A 14,623-nucleotide genomic window follows, 5' to 3' on the forward strand; every position below is an offset into this window, starting at 1 on the left:
ATGACTTTTTAAGACAAGTTAATAACCTTTCATGTCCCTTGTGAGCCTTTGCCATCCTGTCTTACAGAGATAGCAGCTCTTGTTCCTAATATATGGCCCGTGAAGCAAATACTGATGATAAATTCATGTATCAGCTATCATGTATTTTTATTTCAAGGAAAGAAAAAAAGAACAAAAACCAAACAAGCATATATTTTCTATGCTTAGGTCAGGAATCTTTACATCAGCAATTTTCTTTTTCTTTACAAATATTTTTTTAAAATAAGCTGAGTTCAGATGTTTTGTGGACTGATGCCTTCTGTGTGTCTCTAAAGAACCTTGCTTGCTTCACAGGTAGTTTGCTTAAGTGCATTCTGCCTGCATGAATATTGAAAATAATTTTATTTATTTATTTATCAGTAATTTCTCAAATGCACTGTGTGACACGTCTAGTGTTTGCATGATCTCCTCACCTTTCCTCTGTGGATAAACGTTGTTGTTTAAGAACTAAAGTTTCACAGCACCTGATGATCCTTGCAGAACTCATGAGAAAGGATCACATTCCCTGATTCAGGTTGTCCAGAAATTAAACTTGTGTAATAAAAGCTTGTTGCCTGGATACTTTCTATAGTCCCTGGAGAGACACATCTGCCAAAGGTGTCACCCAGTGATGGGTGTCTAGAGTAGATTGAACTAAATAAGGAGTTTCAGTGGAGAGCTGCTCACTACAGAGAAAGGCCTAAGTGATTCTTAGAGCCTACACTTAGTTCTTAGATGACCTGAGGGAGTCTTAGTCATTTTAAGGTCAGTTGGGTTGCTGGTAACATAAGTGCTGCTACTGCTCACTGACAGACTTTGCTTTTCATATCTGTGCACAATCTGAGCCTGGACTTTGCAACTGGCAGAGATTATCACTGTCTACTCTTTCCCCAGTGAATTTCTCAGAAAGGAATTGTCTAGCAGGAAGAAGATGTGCAAAGTGGGGCTTTCTGCTTAGGTTATTGCTTAGGTCAAGGCTGGGGGAAAGGAAGCAACTCTTTGGTATCAGGAATGAGTCTGCTTATGCAAGGACGTTTCAGTTCATTGCCCTTGCTTACACAGAAGGGCCACTCTGGTTTGTGGCGCACGTAGTGGCGCAGACCACCACCTCTTCTATTTCAGACATAGCCCCAGGCTGCCATCTTTATTTCAGGAGATGAAACTAAAGGCAAAATTTAGCCCACTGACCATGCAGTTGTTCCGGTTTGGCCAAATGTAGAAGTATATCCTCTGAGAGAAGGCAGGCTATAACCACCCCTCCCCCACCAGGTTTGGGGAAAAAAAAAGTCCTCGAAGGAAAGTGAAAGAGATAAAAACTATTTATTTAACAAACACACAGGAAAAGGGATAATGATGCTAAATAATAAAACCTCTCGCTCTGCTGAGAGAAACCTGGGAAAATTTTAGAGTCCTTCCGTAGATCTCTCTCTCCCCCTCCTTGGAGATGGGATGGGGCGGTGGGCCCACCTCCAGGGCCAAGGCCTCGGTGGAAATTCCTCCCAATGTATTCTGATGTTGAAACAGTCCAGCAGAGAGAAAAGGAAAAAAACAGTCCCAGGAAAACAAAATTTCAACTCCCCAGAGGAAAAGGAGCTGAGAAAAAAAACTGCTGAAAGCTGGCTGGAAAGAAAAGCAAGCCGGGTGCTTCCCTTCCCTCCTGCTTTCCTACCTCAGCTGAAAAAAAAGTCTCTATCTCTGTGTGACCTTGAACAAGCTGCAAACTGCTTTGAAAATGTTTTGCTCAAGTTTTCGTCCCCCCTCTCAGGCTCAGTTTAAAGGCATAGAAAGGCACAAAAATTAATTTCTGGGCATAGGGCAGTGATTTGATACATATCATAAAGTCACCCCAAGACAGCAGTAAACTAAGTTTTAAATGAGATAAGACATCTTTAGAAATTACTAGTTGAAGTATTATCAAAATAACTTTTTACAAATAATATTTTCTTGGCTCTACAAATGTTCCAACAGGCTTCTTGGGGTGGCTCAGCTTTGATATCAAGGAAGCATCGCAGACTTCTTCATGGTATCCACAGGTAAGTCAATTTAGTTCATGGGCTCACTTACCAGGAATTGAGGTGAAAGTTACGTGGCCTGTTGGCTTCCATAAGTGCTGCATTTTTCAAAACAGAAATTACTGTTATTTGGAGAAATTTCTGAACCTGTGGTGGGACTGGGTGTACAGGAAATCTGATTGGTCTGCTTGGATTGTGTTTTATTCTTAAGTACCCATGATTACAGATGCAATTTTCACCTCCCTTTTTCCATTTATGATTTTTGCAGGTCTAATTCTGTTGCCTGGAATCCCCATAAAATGCTGTTGGCAGGAATCCAGTGCTGTGCTCTTCTGGTGAAAGACAACTCTGTAAGTACTCCTGACTTTTTTTTTGTATTCTAATAGCCTGTCATTTCTGTAATATGGAAGTGGAAATAATTAGAAAATAGCTGAAAGTCAGTTTTACTATACTGCAGTAAAAAGGCTGAATTATATTATTGTGAATTTCACCACTTAATCAATTAATAAAGGGTGAATAAGAGCAAGGTGAAAACGATCCAAGTCACTGTACTCACAAGTGGTCAAATTTTGCAGCTGATGCCCTTGCTAGTTAACTTCTGTACATGATTTGCATTCAGAATGGAGTATGTTGTCACCTGGGCCTGGCACGCTTTAACACCGAGCTCATCAAAGCCCTCAGAATAGCTGTCATCCATCAGGACTGCAGCAGTGCTGCGACTGTTTAAAGCAGGCAGGGCTCATCTTCACGTCCCCTTGTACAGCAGCACCAGAGTGGGAGAGGGATAGGAGTTACAGCACAGGCAGGTAAAGGTGCTGAGCCTTCTCTCCTCACTCTACCAGTTCTTCCTCAACAGCAGGGTGATTTAGACTTCCGTAAAAGCCATGACTAATTTAAAGGCATAGCAAGCAAACAACAGAGCTCTGCTCTCAAGATGACTCTGCAATGTAGCAAAAATCCCTTCTTGTGCCTTTGTGACATTCTTTTTATCTTAAAACAAAACAGTAAGAGGTTAGTTATTTCAAGCTTCATTTCAAACTCAGAGCTGCTAAAACTTATGCCCACTGTCCACCATTAGGGGTGAGTTTTACCTTACACTCCATAGGTTGTAAAAGACTGATCATCACAAAGATATGGAGCCCCTAGGGTTTACATCACTATCTTGCGGCCATGGTTTGGAAATTACTTTTAATAAATCTCTGTCAAAAAACCTGATATTTTCTATTCAGCTGCTGAGGTTACCTATCCATGTAATTTGTTACTAACTTCTGTTAGTAAGAACTGATGAGGACCAAAGAGCACTCTCTTGGGGCCAATTGCTCTAAGTCAGGGGTGAGACATGGCAGGACAGCAAGGAGAAGTGTGCCACCTCATTTCCTTAGACTAGAGTCTGTGGGATTAAAGAGGATTAAATTTCAGGGTCACCATCCATTGCTTTATCTTTATTCCAAGATGAGAAACAAACAGAATGAAGCTATTGACTAAGATTAATATGGTGTTTTAATTGCAGGCTTGGGAAGATTTCAGTGCTGTGTTTTTGACTAATTAGGCCCAGTATGTAGATATTGCCCCAGGTAATGATTAGGCTACTTGGACTGAATAGTGGAAATTTCTCAGGAAGAAAGAGGGAAGAAATGAAGAGGACTGAAATGTTCTAGGTGCTCTAGCATTTAGAGTCCCTTTATGAACACTGTTCCAACTTCAGGGCTCTGGCAACCTTCTTGTATTCCCCCTTCCCTGCAGTGTAAGGTCTGGTAGAGTGATCCTATTCCACTTCTAAACCACAGCTAGGCAATGTTGTGTTGGAAGTACTTGTAGAGCTGAATCCTGGGTCTTTGAGGGGTGAAAACAGAAGTATCATGGATCATAGCATCAGATCCTGTTTTATGGTGAGATGTTCTGGAAAGCAGATTTTGCTGCATCAGGAAGAAAGGGTGTTTTACTCTGCATCTAATTCCTGGAAAATTGGCTCTTACTCATTCTGTGTATGTGCCAGTGAAGTCTTTATATGCAAACAGACACACACAGATTTGAGTACTTTCTTATTAACTAGCTGGAATATAAATTCTTAAGAAAAAAAGATCAAATGCATATTTAAGACACTTTGACAGAAAAATGTTGCTTCACTTTGATCCTTTCCATACCAGAACAGGCAGCTGAATCCAGTTTCCTGTTAAAAATGCTATTTTTGTACCAGTAAGAGAAGGGAAGAGTACATGTATCAGTTTCTCACTTGGGAGCTTGTTCCACTTCTCTTAAAGCACATAAATACCTATGGCTAAGATGAAGCACGCGTTTAAATGGGAACGTAATTCCTTCACACTGTGGTTAGGATGCATCAGTGGGAACTGGATGCTGAGATGTGAGCTGGAAGAGTCTGGAACACATTGCTCTGCTAGTGAATGTTCAAGGGACCTCAGGTAGATTCTGAAGTGCTGAATTCTGCAAGACATCAAAGCAACAAAATGTTAATCACAAATGTTAAGACCCATTTATGAATTGCCTTATCTCCCTTTGAAAGACTGATTAAGGAAGTCTTGTTAGCCTGTTTTCCCATTTGCTTTGAGGTCCATTTGAAAACTGTGGAATACTTCAGAATTAGGTTTAGTTGATTATAAGTGAACAAGTTAATCCCCTTCAGTTTTTCTTTTTCTCTTTCATACTTTCCATATGAAAAATAATCTTTAGAAGATGTCGTCACATTTCAGCTGTACTGGCAGCACTGTAATTTCCCATTAACAAAAGAAATAGCAGCTTTTTTTTTGTTTGGGTTTTTCTTTTGCCTCATTGCTTCAATGGGGTTCAGCGGTGTTCATATATTTAAGACATTGCAGCTGGCTTGTTAGAATGAAAAACTTTGTAATAAAATATTTTTCTGTACAGATTTAAAAAAAACTAGAAAAAAAGATTAACTGCAGTGAAATGCTAATAAAAAGAGTATATCTTCCAGCCTTAGTGAAACAAAGTTGGAATATTTCCAGGGAAGGTAGAGATAGAAAAGTGAAATGTGTTTGACTTGATTAGAAGAGAAAAGCATTTTCACCAAAGGGAAAGAGAGATTGGTTAATCCTGTGTAAAAGCTCAGATCAATGACTGTAGTTCTTCAGTGCTTAAAGCGCTCAAGAAGTGCTCAGCTATTCCTTTTTCACTGGCATGCCCTGAGTAACTTTCATCACTTCTCCAACAAGATAGTCTTACTCAGAAAACACTGGTATTGCCGAGTCATAAGTGGCAGTGAATGTTTAAACACAAAGCTAGATGGACCAATAATCTCAAAACATTGGTGAAATCAGTTTTGGTCTTATATGTTCTTAAAATGCTAGGAATTGGTGTTGGGTTATACATACTCCCTTAAAACCACAGAGCTACTCCAATTTGTCCTTGCTGTCATCCATATCTGTATGAATATTATCTACATATAGACAGAGAACTACTGTTTATCACCACTGCCAAAGTTCTGTAACCCGTGAGAGTGAAGCACTAGTTTAGGTAATTAAGAATCAGTTCTGGGTAATAAGCAGAATTTTTACTTATTAGTTAAGAATAAAGTCTCAATGTAGCTAATGAAATCTCAGTTTAGTACAGAATATAATTGATTAAGGTGATGATGGTAGCCATCCACATGTAATCTCTTCCTCATCATTAGAAATATCATAGAGATATTTATGCCCCTGATTCTTTTCCAGGGCAGCTGCAGAAAATGCTCTATTCTCATTGCTTTTGCTTGGGTTTAGTACAACTGAGAGCTCCTTCTCACCTCTTGAAGTGAATTGCTGTAGTGTCCTAACACACTGCACTGCTTTTGACAATTTTCAAGATTGTCTTTATTGCCACAGATAAGGCAAATCAGGGAGATGCTTGTCTTGGGGAAAAAGATATTTTATTAATGAAATTGAAATTCACTTTTAACTAGCAATGAAAATGGAAAGAGATCAGAAGACTTGCTGTAGGTAAGTCTGTTCATTGAGAAAAATATGTTGAATTATGAAACTGGAGCTCTTGCTTTCAGTATCAATATATTTTCATCAATTTGCCATTAATTAGAACACACAGAAATTATCCATAGACTTCATCAAAATCAAAAGCTCTTTGAAACTTCATAGTGGAATGGGGCCTCTATGAAAATAGTATTTCCATTTCCTAAACTTTAACAGACTGACTATAAAGCCGAGCACTTGCGTTAAAAAGGGTAGAAAGATAAAAGATGCTGAAGAAAGAATCTCAAAGTTGTCAAATGGGGAAGTTCTAATGAAACTTTTGCAATTCTTCTGAACAGATGGAGCACCTCAGTTACTGTGTAGAAAACTGTTGGGGTCTTCTTTGGACTGAGAGCGTTGAGTTAGAAAATGTATTTAATGCGTATTTATTTCCTTTTTTTTTCCTTCTACTTTTTCATCATTTGACTAGGAAAATTGAGATGACTTTTTTTTGTCATCCATTCCTTTTTTCTTCCCTTCTCTTCCTCCTCCACCTTTCTTCTGGAATATTTCTCTCTTTCTCACAAAGGATGATTTTTGTTTCTTTTCCTCTCTTCTCTAGTGACATGCAGGAGGATGTCACTGTACTTGCATCTGGATATTGATACTATCAGTATCTTCAGCAGGATTTCTTGAGCACGTTGCATTCTTAGTAAGATAAGTAGATGGAAGAAAGATCATCAAACCAACATCAAACCACCTTCAGATTCATCAGGAGACTAGAACAGTACCTGCCTTTTTTTTTTTTTTTTTAAATGAGCTACATTCCCAGGAATTTGAGTTCATCAGGGACATCAAAATATTTGTTGCATTTTCACTCTAGAGCACTTTTTAAAAACTGTGTAACTCTGCAGTGGTCCTGTGATCTTCAGTGAACGTCTCAATCTTTTGTAATACTGCTAACTGCGTTCAGGTTTCTTGAGACAAACAATGGTTACTATTTATCAGATGAAAAGCATGAGGGGAACTACTATTCTGCAACCTCCTCTATTGTGCTGCATTGCATTCTGATAAGGCAGGAGATAGTGCCACATTGATCAGCCCTGCTGTACACTCACTGCAGATACACTGTGCAAAATTTTAGGTCAGTAAGAGACAAAGCAGTTAGCTTAAATTTGGGGATGTTGCTGCCTTTTTGCTTTTTTGTTTTTTCTTTTTTAACACTATGTCTAGTAAACTTGTTTTTCTCCCAATAGTAAAGGTATGAAGGTCTAAATGAATAGAGCACAATATCTTGACAGAATGACTCCTGTTCCTCGTTGTGCAGCTACTAGCCAGAGAAAACCAAGCCATGAAGAAACTGAAGTATGGATGCCCCAGTGCTTGAGTATTCTGCGGTTTCTAGTGTCATCTTCTTGCCTTTCTTTATTTGAGAAAATTGGAAAGTAGGTGTTAGAATCTTATATGCTACAAAACACTGCATTCAGCTCTGGCTTTCTGGCTGTGGCTACCCTGTGCTGTAGCTGCACATTATCACTCTGCAAAGGGACAGCAGACACTGGCCCTCCTTTTCCCCCAAGCTGTCATATAAACTGTCTTTTCACTAGGCTGAATGTGCTGCTCCTGTGACTGAAGAGTTCAGACCAAATTTGCTGTACTTTTATCAAACAAAATATTACAATGGGATTGTCAAATCCTTACAGAAGTTGTGGAGAACCCTTGGTAGTGGTGCTCTCCTTTTGTGATCTACAAATATGTGTGTAGGTGGGTTTTTTTATTTGATTTGCTTTTTTGGAGGGAATTGAAAAGTCTAGGAAAGAGGCAGAGTTATCCTGTGTATGCCAGTCGATTAATTCTCTTTTTTTTCTTTTGTCTGGACCTTTTTACTCCATTTTAGTCATAAGTAGGGTATTGGAATGTAGATCAAGAACTGTACCTCTGTTGTGGGAATATGACACTTTGATTAAGAGTTATATCAGACTCTGTGCCATTTCAAAATCAGACTTGCAGCAGATGCAGAGAAAAGGGTGAAATGCAAAATACTTTTTTTGTTGATTCAAACTGAAGAGTGATATTGAATTGGAAAATGAATTGTGCTCTTCTGCTTAGCACTGACAGATCTATGTTTTCTGTCTCCTGCGCCCCTCGTAGGGCCATTTCCATCCCTGCTCTTGTAGCCTGCTTTCTGCCAGCCCTTCTCTCTACTTCATAGTATTACAGACTATATTTTGATATTTCATTCTTCAGCCAATGGCCAGTCCTGTGTCTCTTCTCTTCCTCTGCACCTTTAAACCTGTAAGAGCCTCTGTGCTTTCTGCTTCCCAGCCTCATTCTCTGCTGGAACTTGCCACACTACTCATTAATCTTTGTCTGTTTTCTGCTGTTCATCTCTGCCCAGGTCGCCCCTCAGAAGCTGTAGGCTGGAGATTGCTGAATAAAAATAATTTTATTTAGAAATCATGATTATCATATGTGAAAGTATCTTTTTTTAAGTTTATTTTCAAACATGTTTGTCTGAACTGTGAAAGGGAAAAAAAATTGGGTGGTACTAATCTCCTTGAGGTTTTTCTGCTCAAAGAGTCAGACAACCTATGCTAAATCCACAGTGACTATTTGGTTGTAAGGGCTAAACATCTATTTCTTGGGACTGAAATCTTCCCTACCTGCAACTAATCAAAGCAGGAACAGATTAAGCCATTTGTGAACACGTAGGAAGTTCCTCAGGAGTTGTTCTTGATTATGGTGGTTATAATGCCAAGATTGTGGGTTCAGTCCCAGTATGGGCCATTCACTTGGGTTGGACTCGATGATCCTTGTGGGTCCTTTCCAACTTAGAATATTCTGTGATTCTATGATCTAAAGACTGGAGCAGTGAACACAGATGTGTCTGTCTTCTCTCTTTCATATCCATATACGTTTTTGGGGCAACTCTTTCTGTGTTACCCACTCCCATGGTTTCTTGAGATCTGAGTCAAAATTCCTCTTCAGCCTGCTGCTCTTCCATGACATTATGAAGAAAATAATAAAATTTCTGTGTTGTCAGTGCTGACTTCATGGAGTTTAGGTTCATCTGGGGTTCTTAAACCACGCCATAAGCTTTGGATATTATCTTGCATATCCAGATCTTTTTAAATGAGCAGTTGGTACAGACAGGAAAAGAAGGGCTTTGGCTTGTGAAGAGGTTTGAAAGAGCTTCTCATCGATCTAAGTCTCTATCGTGTTTCCTCATAGGGCCTCCTGAAGAAATGTTACTCTGCCGAGGCTGCGTACCTGTTCCAGCAGGACAAGTTCTATGATGTCAGCTACGACACTGGTGACAAGTCCATTCAGTGCAGCAGACGTCCGGATGCATTCAAGTTCTGGCTTATGTGGAAAGCATTGGGAACAACAGGCCTTGAGGAGAGAGTAAACAGGGCACTGGCTTTGGCGAGGTACTGCCTCACAGTTTGGAATATGTCTAGTCTGTTAGATTGGCTGAAATGTTGGCACTGCTGACACTCCATATCCTGGAACAGACCCCTTTGTTACATTTTCCCTCCCTCCTTTTGTTTGCGTATAATAGGAGGCTTTTGTTTGCGTATAATAGGAGGAGCTAATAACAGTAATAATTAGTGTCTTGCTACAATATTTAATGGTAATTATTGTTTTTAGCAATAAGTGTAGATGTTGGTAAACATAGAAATCAAAATTAGGCTATCAGTCTGTATTGTGGAACATTTATGTTATCTGAACCAGACATAGGACAGATTTACCAAAGCACCTACTTTTAGCTCAACTGCGTGTTCTGGTGTTGGTGTAAAAGAAGTCCTATGTGCCAGAATCTGAGCTGTGTCTGGAAAGAAGCAAATTTTCCTGTTCATGTCATTCCTCATGAATGAGGAAATGCAAAAAACTGACCATAGAAAACTCATATGAGGACACTTTGTTAATATTATGATCTAGTAGAGGTGTATGAAAGCAATATTGTTCTCACATACTGAGTGGTTTTTCTCCACAATTTTGCTGAAGTTCTTAATGCTTACACTATGTTCTGTTAGGGACAGAAACACCTTTTCCTTGTGACCTTCCCCATACCTCTTCACTTTCACTAAGTTTTTGGTCTGAGTTTCACAAGTGAATTCAGCAAAATTCTTGGTAAAAGGTGTTTATAAAGGGATGGTGATGTCTTGGTTTCTGGGAAGAAATTTCCATACATGTGGTATTCTCTTCTCTTAGAAGAAATAATTTTGAAATAAGGTAATGGCCCATTAAAAAAGTTCACTTTAAGTAAAATGTTTGTTCAGAATTTGTACAAGATAAAGCACAATGAAAACTTCACGAAACTACCTACACACTGCCTTAAGTAAAATCATTGATATTGACATTTTACTTTTTATATGAAGTAACAAGTAGAAAAGAATTGAATGTTTACTTCAATGGAAATTAAAAGAATAGTCTCACAGTAATGAAGTTACTTAAAGAAAAAATAAAAATACCCCTGACCTAAACCCAGAGTGGATTTGAAGGGAATAAAAAGAAAGAAACAAAACCAGAAAAACTCAAAAAAGCTGTGACTTTTTCCTCTATTTTATTTTTTTAATGCTACTCATTTTTTTGGCTGGTTATGTGTTTTTTAATATCTTCTGGTTAAATTTCACCTTGTTTTTGTTGTACTGTTCTTTGTCTGTGCAGAGTAAGTAATTCTTTCCACTATCAGTAGGAGAATTCAGCCTCATCGAGGTCACTGGCCAAGGTCATTGGACTGACTGTGTTGTGATTAATGACCTTTCTGGGATCGATATTTGTGTTTAACATTAGGATTCAGTTGGTAACACTTCTAAAGAGGGACTGGCTTGTCGCTTCTGGTTTTTGGTTTGTTTTTCCATTAGGAAGAAATTTAATTTTTAGGCATTATCTGATGAAATAGATTCTTCATATTGCCATCTTGAGTGTGCATGGACATGGGCACTGTACCAGGTTTACTAACTACTCAGCTGTGCAGCCTTTCTCCTCATTTGTTACATTAGATGTTACTTTGATTGCAAGGGTAGTATTTCAGTGCTCCTGAACACAGGCTTGGATTAATTCTGGAATTAGTCCCCTGACTGTAGAATTTAAGGGCAAGATTTCTTTTTTTTTTTTTCAGGGTGATTGCAGGCATTCTGATGCAGCAAACTTTGCCTATTGGCTATTCCTGTAATATCTGCTTGTTCTGGAGATGAATCACTCTTTCAGGGTATTAAATGTCCCAGGAACATAGTGATGCTATCTATTTGGAAAGGCTTGCTTTTAAAATACCTGGAGTAGAGCATCCAGCTGATTAGTTCAGAAATTTTTTGCTTATTTTCTTCCCCCTACTTATTTTTGATGCAGGGATGTTGCTTTATAAAGTACACTAAAAAGAAAATAGAAGTAAACTGCTTTTAGAATACAACTCTAGTTACCATATAAACACCTCTGCATTTTACGCTTCATCTTCTTTGGAGTTTTTCTGCCTGTTTCCTCTTCTGACACCCACTGTTAGCAGACATATGTCTACTTTCACGGCAGATCTCCACCCCTCATTTTCTGCAAGGCTTAATCATAGCAAATGACATTTCTCTGTGTACTTTGGTTTTCACTAGGACTGGAGCCCTTCTAACATACTACAGCTGTGACACGATAATAAAACTTCACTGTCAGCTGTGGAAAGATGCACAAAGTAAATTGCTCCACTGCCATCAAATGGTCCTGGCAAGATAAATCATGGGCGATGGATTTTCTAATGGCTGCCTTCTTAGGTTATTGGCAGCATAGTTAAGAACATGATTAACAGTGTTGTGAACCTGACCAACATCAGGTAGCCTATGTCAGATTTTACACCCAGGTCATATAAAATAAAGGCACTGGAGGTAAGAGGGAAAGGTATTAAGCATTGAGAAATGGCTCTAAAAATTCAAGACCTAAAATGAAAAAAAAAAAAAAAAAGGAAGTGATTATGCATAGGTTTCTCTTTCATAATTTATTAAAGAAAAAAATAAATTGAAGGCTACTGTCATATAAATAACCTGCTGATGTTGCTGAATATTGGTTTTACGGCACAGAGAAGTATCTTCTAATAAACAGGACAGAAGTAGCAAGCTTGTTTGACATAAGATAATTACCCTACAGATAATCATTCCTCTCTTTCAACCTAAATGACAGTGTGGGCATTAGCAGCCAGATAACAAACAAATGCACACAGGAGGATCTGAATGGTCATGGCAGAAACGACCAGAACCTTGACTTGCTCCAGTGAGAGGAACACCACTCCCCGAGCTGCTTGTTGTGGGCACTGGCCCTGCACCGCAGCGGTGGCTTTGCTGGGTGTGTGCTGGGAGCTAATGAGTCACAGGCACAGCAATGATAAACAGCACAGCAGCTCCCCAGGCGCTGTTCTGAAAAATGTGTGCCATCCAGGGTATTGTTTATTGCTTCCCCAGCCAGCCTGTTTCTGCAGCATGTCTGCTGAGGAGAAGGTGTTGCAGAGGCAACTGTGCTAGGGGTGTCCCTGCGGAGGCAAGTTTCGGGCATGTGCATAGGACCAAGGGAGGTTATTTTCACATTTCTCTTTCTCAACTAAAAGAATTACCAGTGTGATGACCAGTAATGCAGCTTCAGGCAGGAAAATGCCAAACAGTGAATGCAAGAGAAGAACAGATTTGTGCACAACCAGTACAGCACAGTTTAACTGTGTTGGGTTTATTAATGTTAGACAGCAATATCTTCATGTAGAAGACTTAAATTTTGTTGGAGTGGAAAAGCAGCATGAATCTGTATTGAATTCTTTGAAATTTTTCTTTGGAAGGCTTTGAAGGGAGGCGAAGAAAGACAGAAGTCCCATCTATGTCCTCTTTGCTTCAGAATTCCTGTGTGATGTGTGCCATGGCAAAATTGAGGCCATGTTTTAAAAAAATTCTGTAAATAGAAGTTGTTTGTATGAAAATTTTGATTCAAACCCATTTTTCCATTGAAGGCTTCTGGGTTTTTCATGCTTGACAGGTGAGAAAGAAAAGAAATTCCCATTTTAATATGTTGTTAGCATAGGAAATCCAGGGATTGTTGTACATAAGCAGTGGCTGAACAGAAAGGTGCGCTCTTGGAATGTAGGCAGTACTGGGAAAATTGTTGAGCTTGAAGTATGTCCAGATAACCTAAGAGATCCTGGTGATAGCAGAATGCAAGAGGTGTCAGGGTGACCATGAAATAACATGTCAGCATAGTATCAGCACTTGAGAACAAGGGATAGAGGTATCAATTTGTAAAGAGCAACATCAGTGAAAATTTGCATTGGGAAAGCTCACAACCTGATGCAAATAGGATCAATTTGTGCCATGTGGCTCTGCTGAAAATCTGTGCCTGTGGACAGAATTTGGCTTCTCCTCAGTGTTCCTTGGCTTGCTGTAGCCTTCTTTTGTTTCCAGGAACTGATGGCTATTGCATTTTCACAGCAGGTGGAAACGAGGTTTAACTCTGTTGTTTTCTCAGTGTGCAAAAAAAAAAAGGGAAAAGAAATACATGTTTAAGATCCTGGGTTTTGTTGTTGTCTGTTTGTATTGTTTTGTTCTTGCTTTAAACCCCTGACTTTTTAATTACAGATATCTAGTGGAGGAAATTAAAAAAAGAGAGGGATTTCAGCTTCTTTTGGAGGTAAGTGAAAATGGAATTGAACTGTTGTTTTTGTTAGGAAGTGTCCATTGTTTGATTTTGTTCTTAGTCAATTATCAATTTATATTTAAACTATATAATCTAATAAGTTATGTTTTGGAGATCCACAGATATGATTGAACACACATAACCTGTTCTGTATTCCCTACCATCACTCTACCTAATTTCCTGGCTTCTGGTCCTGTATTGCCTCAGGGGGTGTAGATGGAGAACTTTTCTGTGAGAGTTCAGAGGCTGGCTGTAAAAAAGCAGTGCTTGCCAGACCTACAGATAAGATTGTGTGCTGGATGGAAAAATAGTTTGATCCTAAAATTGGACTTTTCATTGCTAAAGTCTGTATTTTTTTCCCTAATTCTATTTCTACTCCCATCTTCCTAAAAACCACCTAAAAGTTGTGTTTCACTTGTCTTTACTAAACCTGTCAGCTTATTTCCTGTTTGGTGATCTTGCTTGGGGGAGAGGGAGTGAAGGGAATAGAGCTTCAGTCCTGTTTTTCCACCTGTCCTCAGCTGTTTGGTTAATAAGGCTGATGTCTGAGGATGTTGCAAAGACCTGTGATTTTTATAAAAAACTTTTGCATTGTTGGAAGTGTACTTGTATGAAAGACAGGCTGGTATGTGGGATCAGGAGGAAGAGAGTAAATGGAGGAGGATGGGAAGTGGAGTAAGTGCCACCATGAGCATTCCAGGTTAGGCTAGACAAAATAAAAAATTTGAAAAATATTTTATACTATTCACGCAATGTAACCTTTTCTCTTTAGCTTTGAAAACTGCTGATCAGTTGAAGAATTTTAGGCCAGCAGCACAGGATGGGGTTTGTAAAGTGGCAAGTCTGTTAAAAGCTGTCCATTTCTTGTTATTGTAGATCTTAGCAGAGAGCCCAGATCTGTTGTAGATGTGAAAACTCTTGGTAAGAGCAGAGGCTGCTGTGTAGTTCCTTCAGGAATGGGACACCTGGATTAAAAGTGGCTTTGAAGCGAGTGATGGAGTATGGACTATGAGAAAGAACTCG

General features: G+C 39.1%; 1 protein-coding gene across 5 annotated transcripts in view; it reads left to right on the forward strand.

Moving 5' to 3' along the window:
• Positions 1-14,623, forward strand: part of GADL1 (glutamate decarboxylase like 1) — an 83,479-nt gene that overhangs the window by 31,296 nt on the left and 37,560 nt on the right. For all 5 annotated transcript variants that reach the window (XM_048301406.1, XM_048301426.1, XM_048301430.1 and 2 more), the window contains exons 10-13: positions 1,987-2,051; positions 2,299-2,380; positions 9,179-9,378; positions 13,543-13,594. In XM_048301406.1, the coding sequence (XP_048157363.1) occupies positions 1,987-2,051; positions 2,299-2,380; positions 9,179-9,378; positions 13,543-13,594 (399 nt within the window). The remainder of the gene's footprint in view (positions 1-1,986; positions 2,052-2,298; positions 2,381-9,178; positions 9,379-13,542; positions 13,595-14,623) is intronic.

The sequence above is a fragment of the Corvus hawaiiensis genome, chromosome 1, assembly GCF_020740725.1.
Source record: "Corvus hawaiiensis isolate bCorHaw1 chromosome 1, bCorHaw1.pri.cur, whole genome shotgun sequence".
Lineage (NCBI taxonomy): Eukaryota > Metazoa > Chordata > Aves > Passeriformes > Corvidae > Corvus > Corvus hawaiiensis.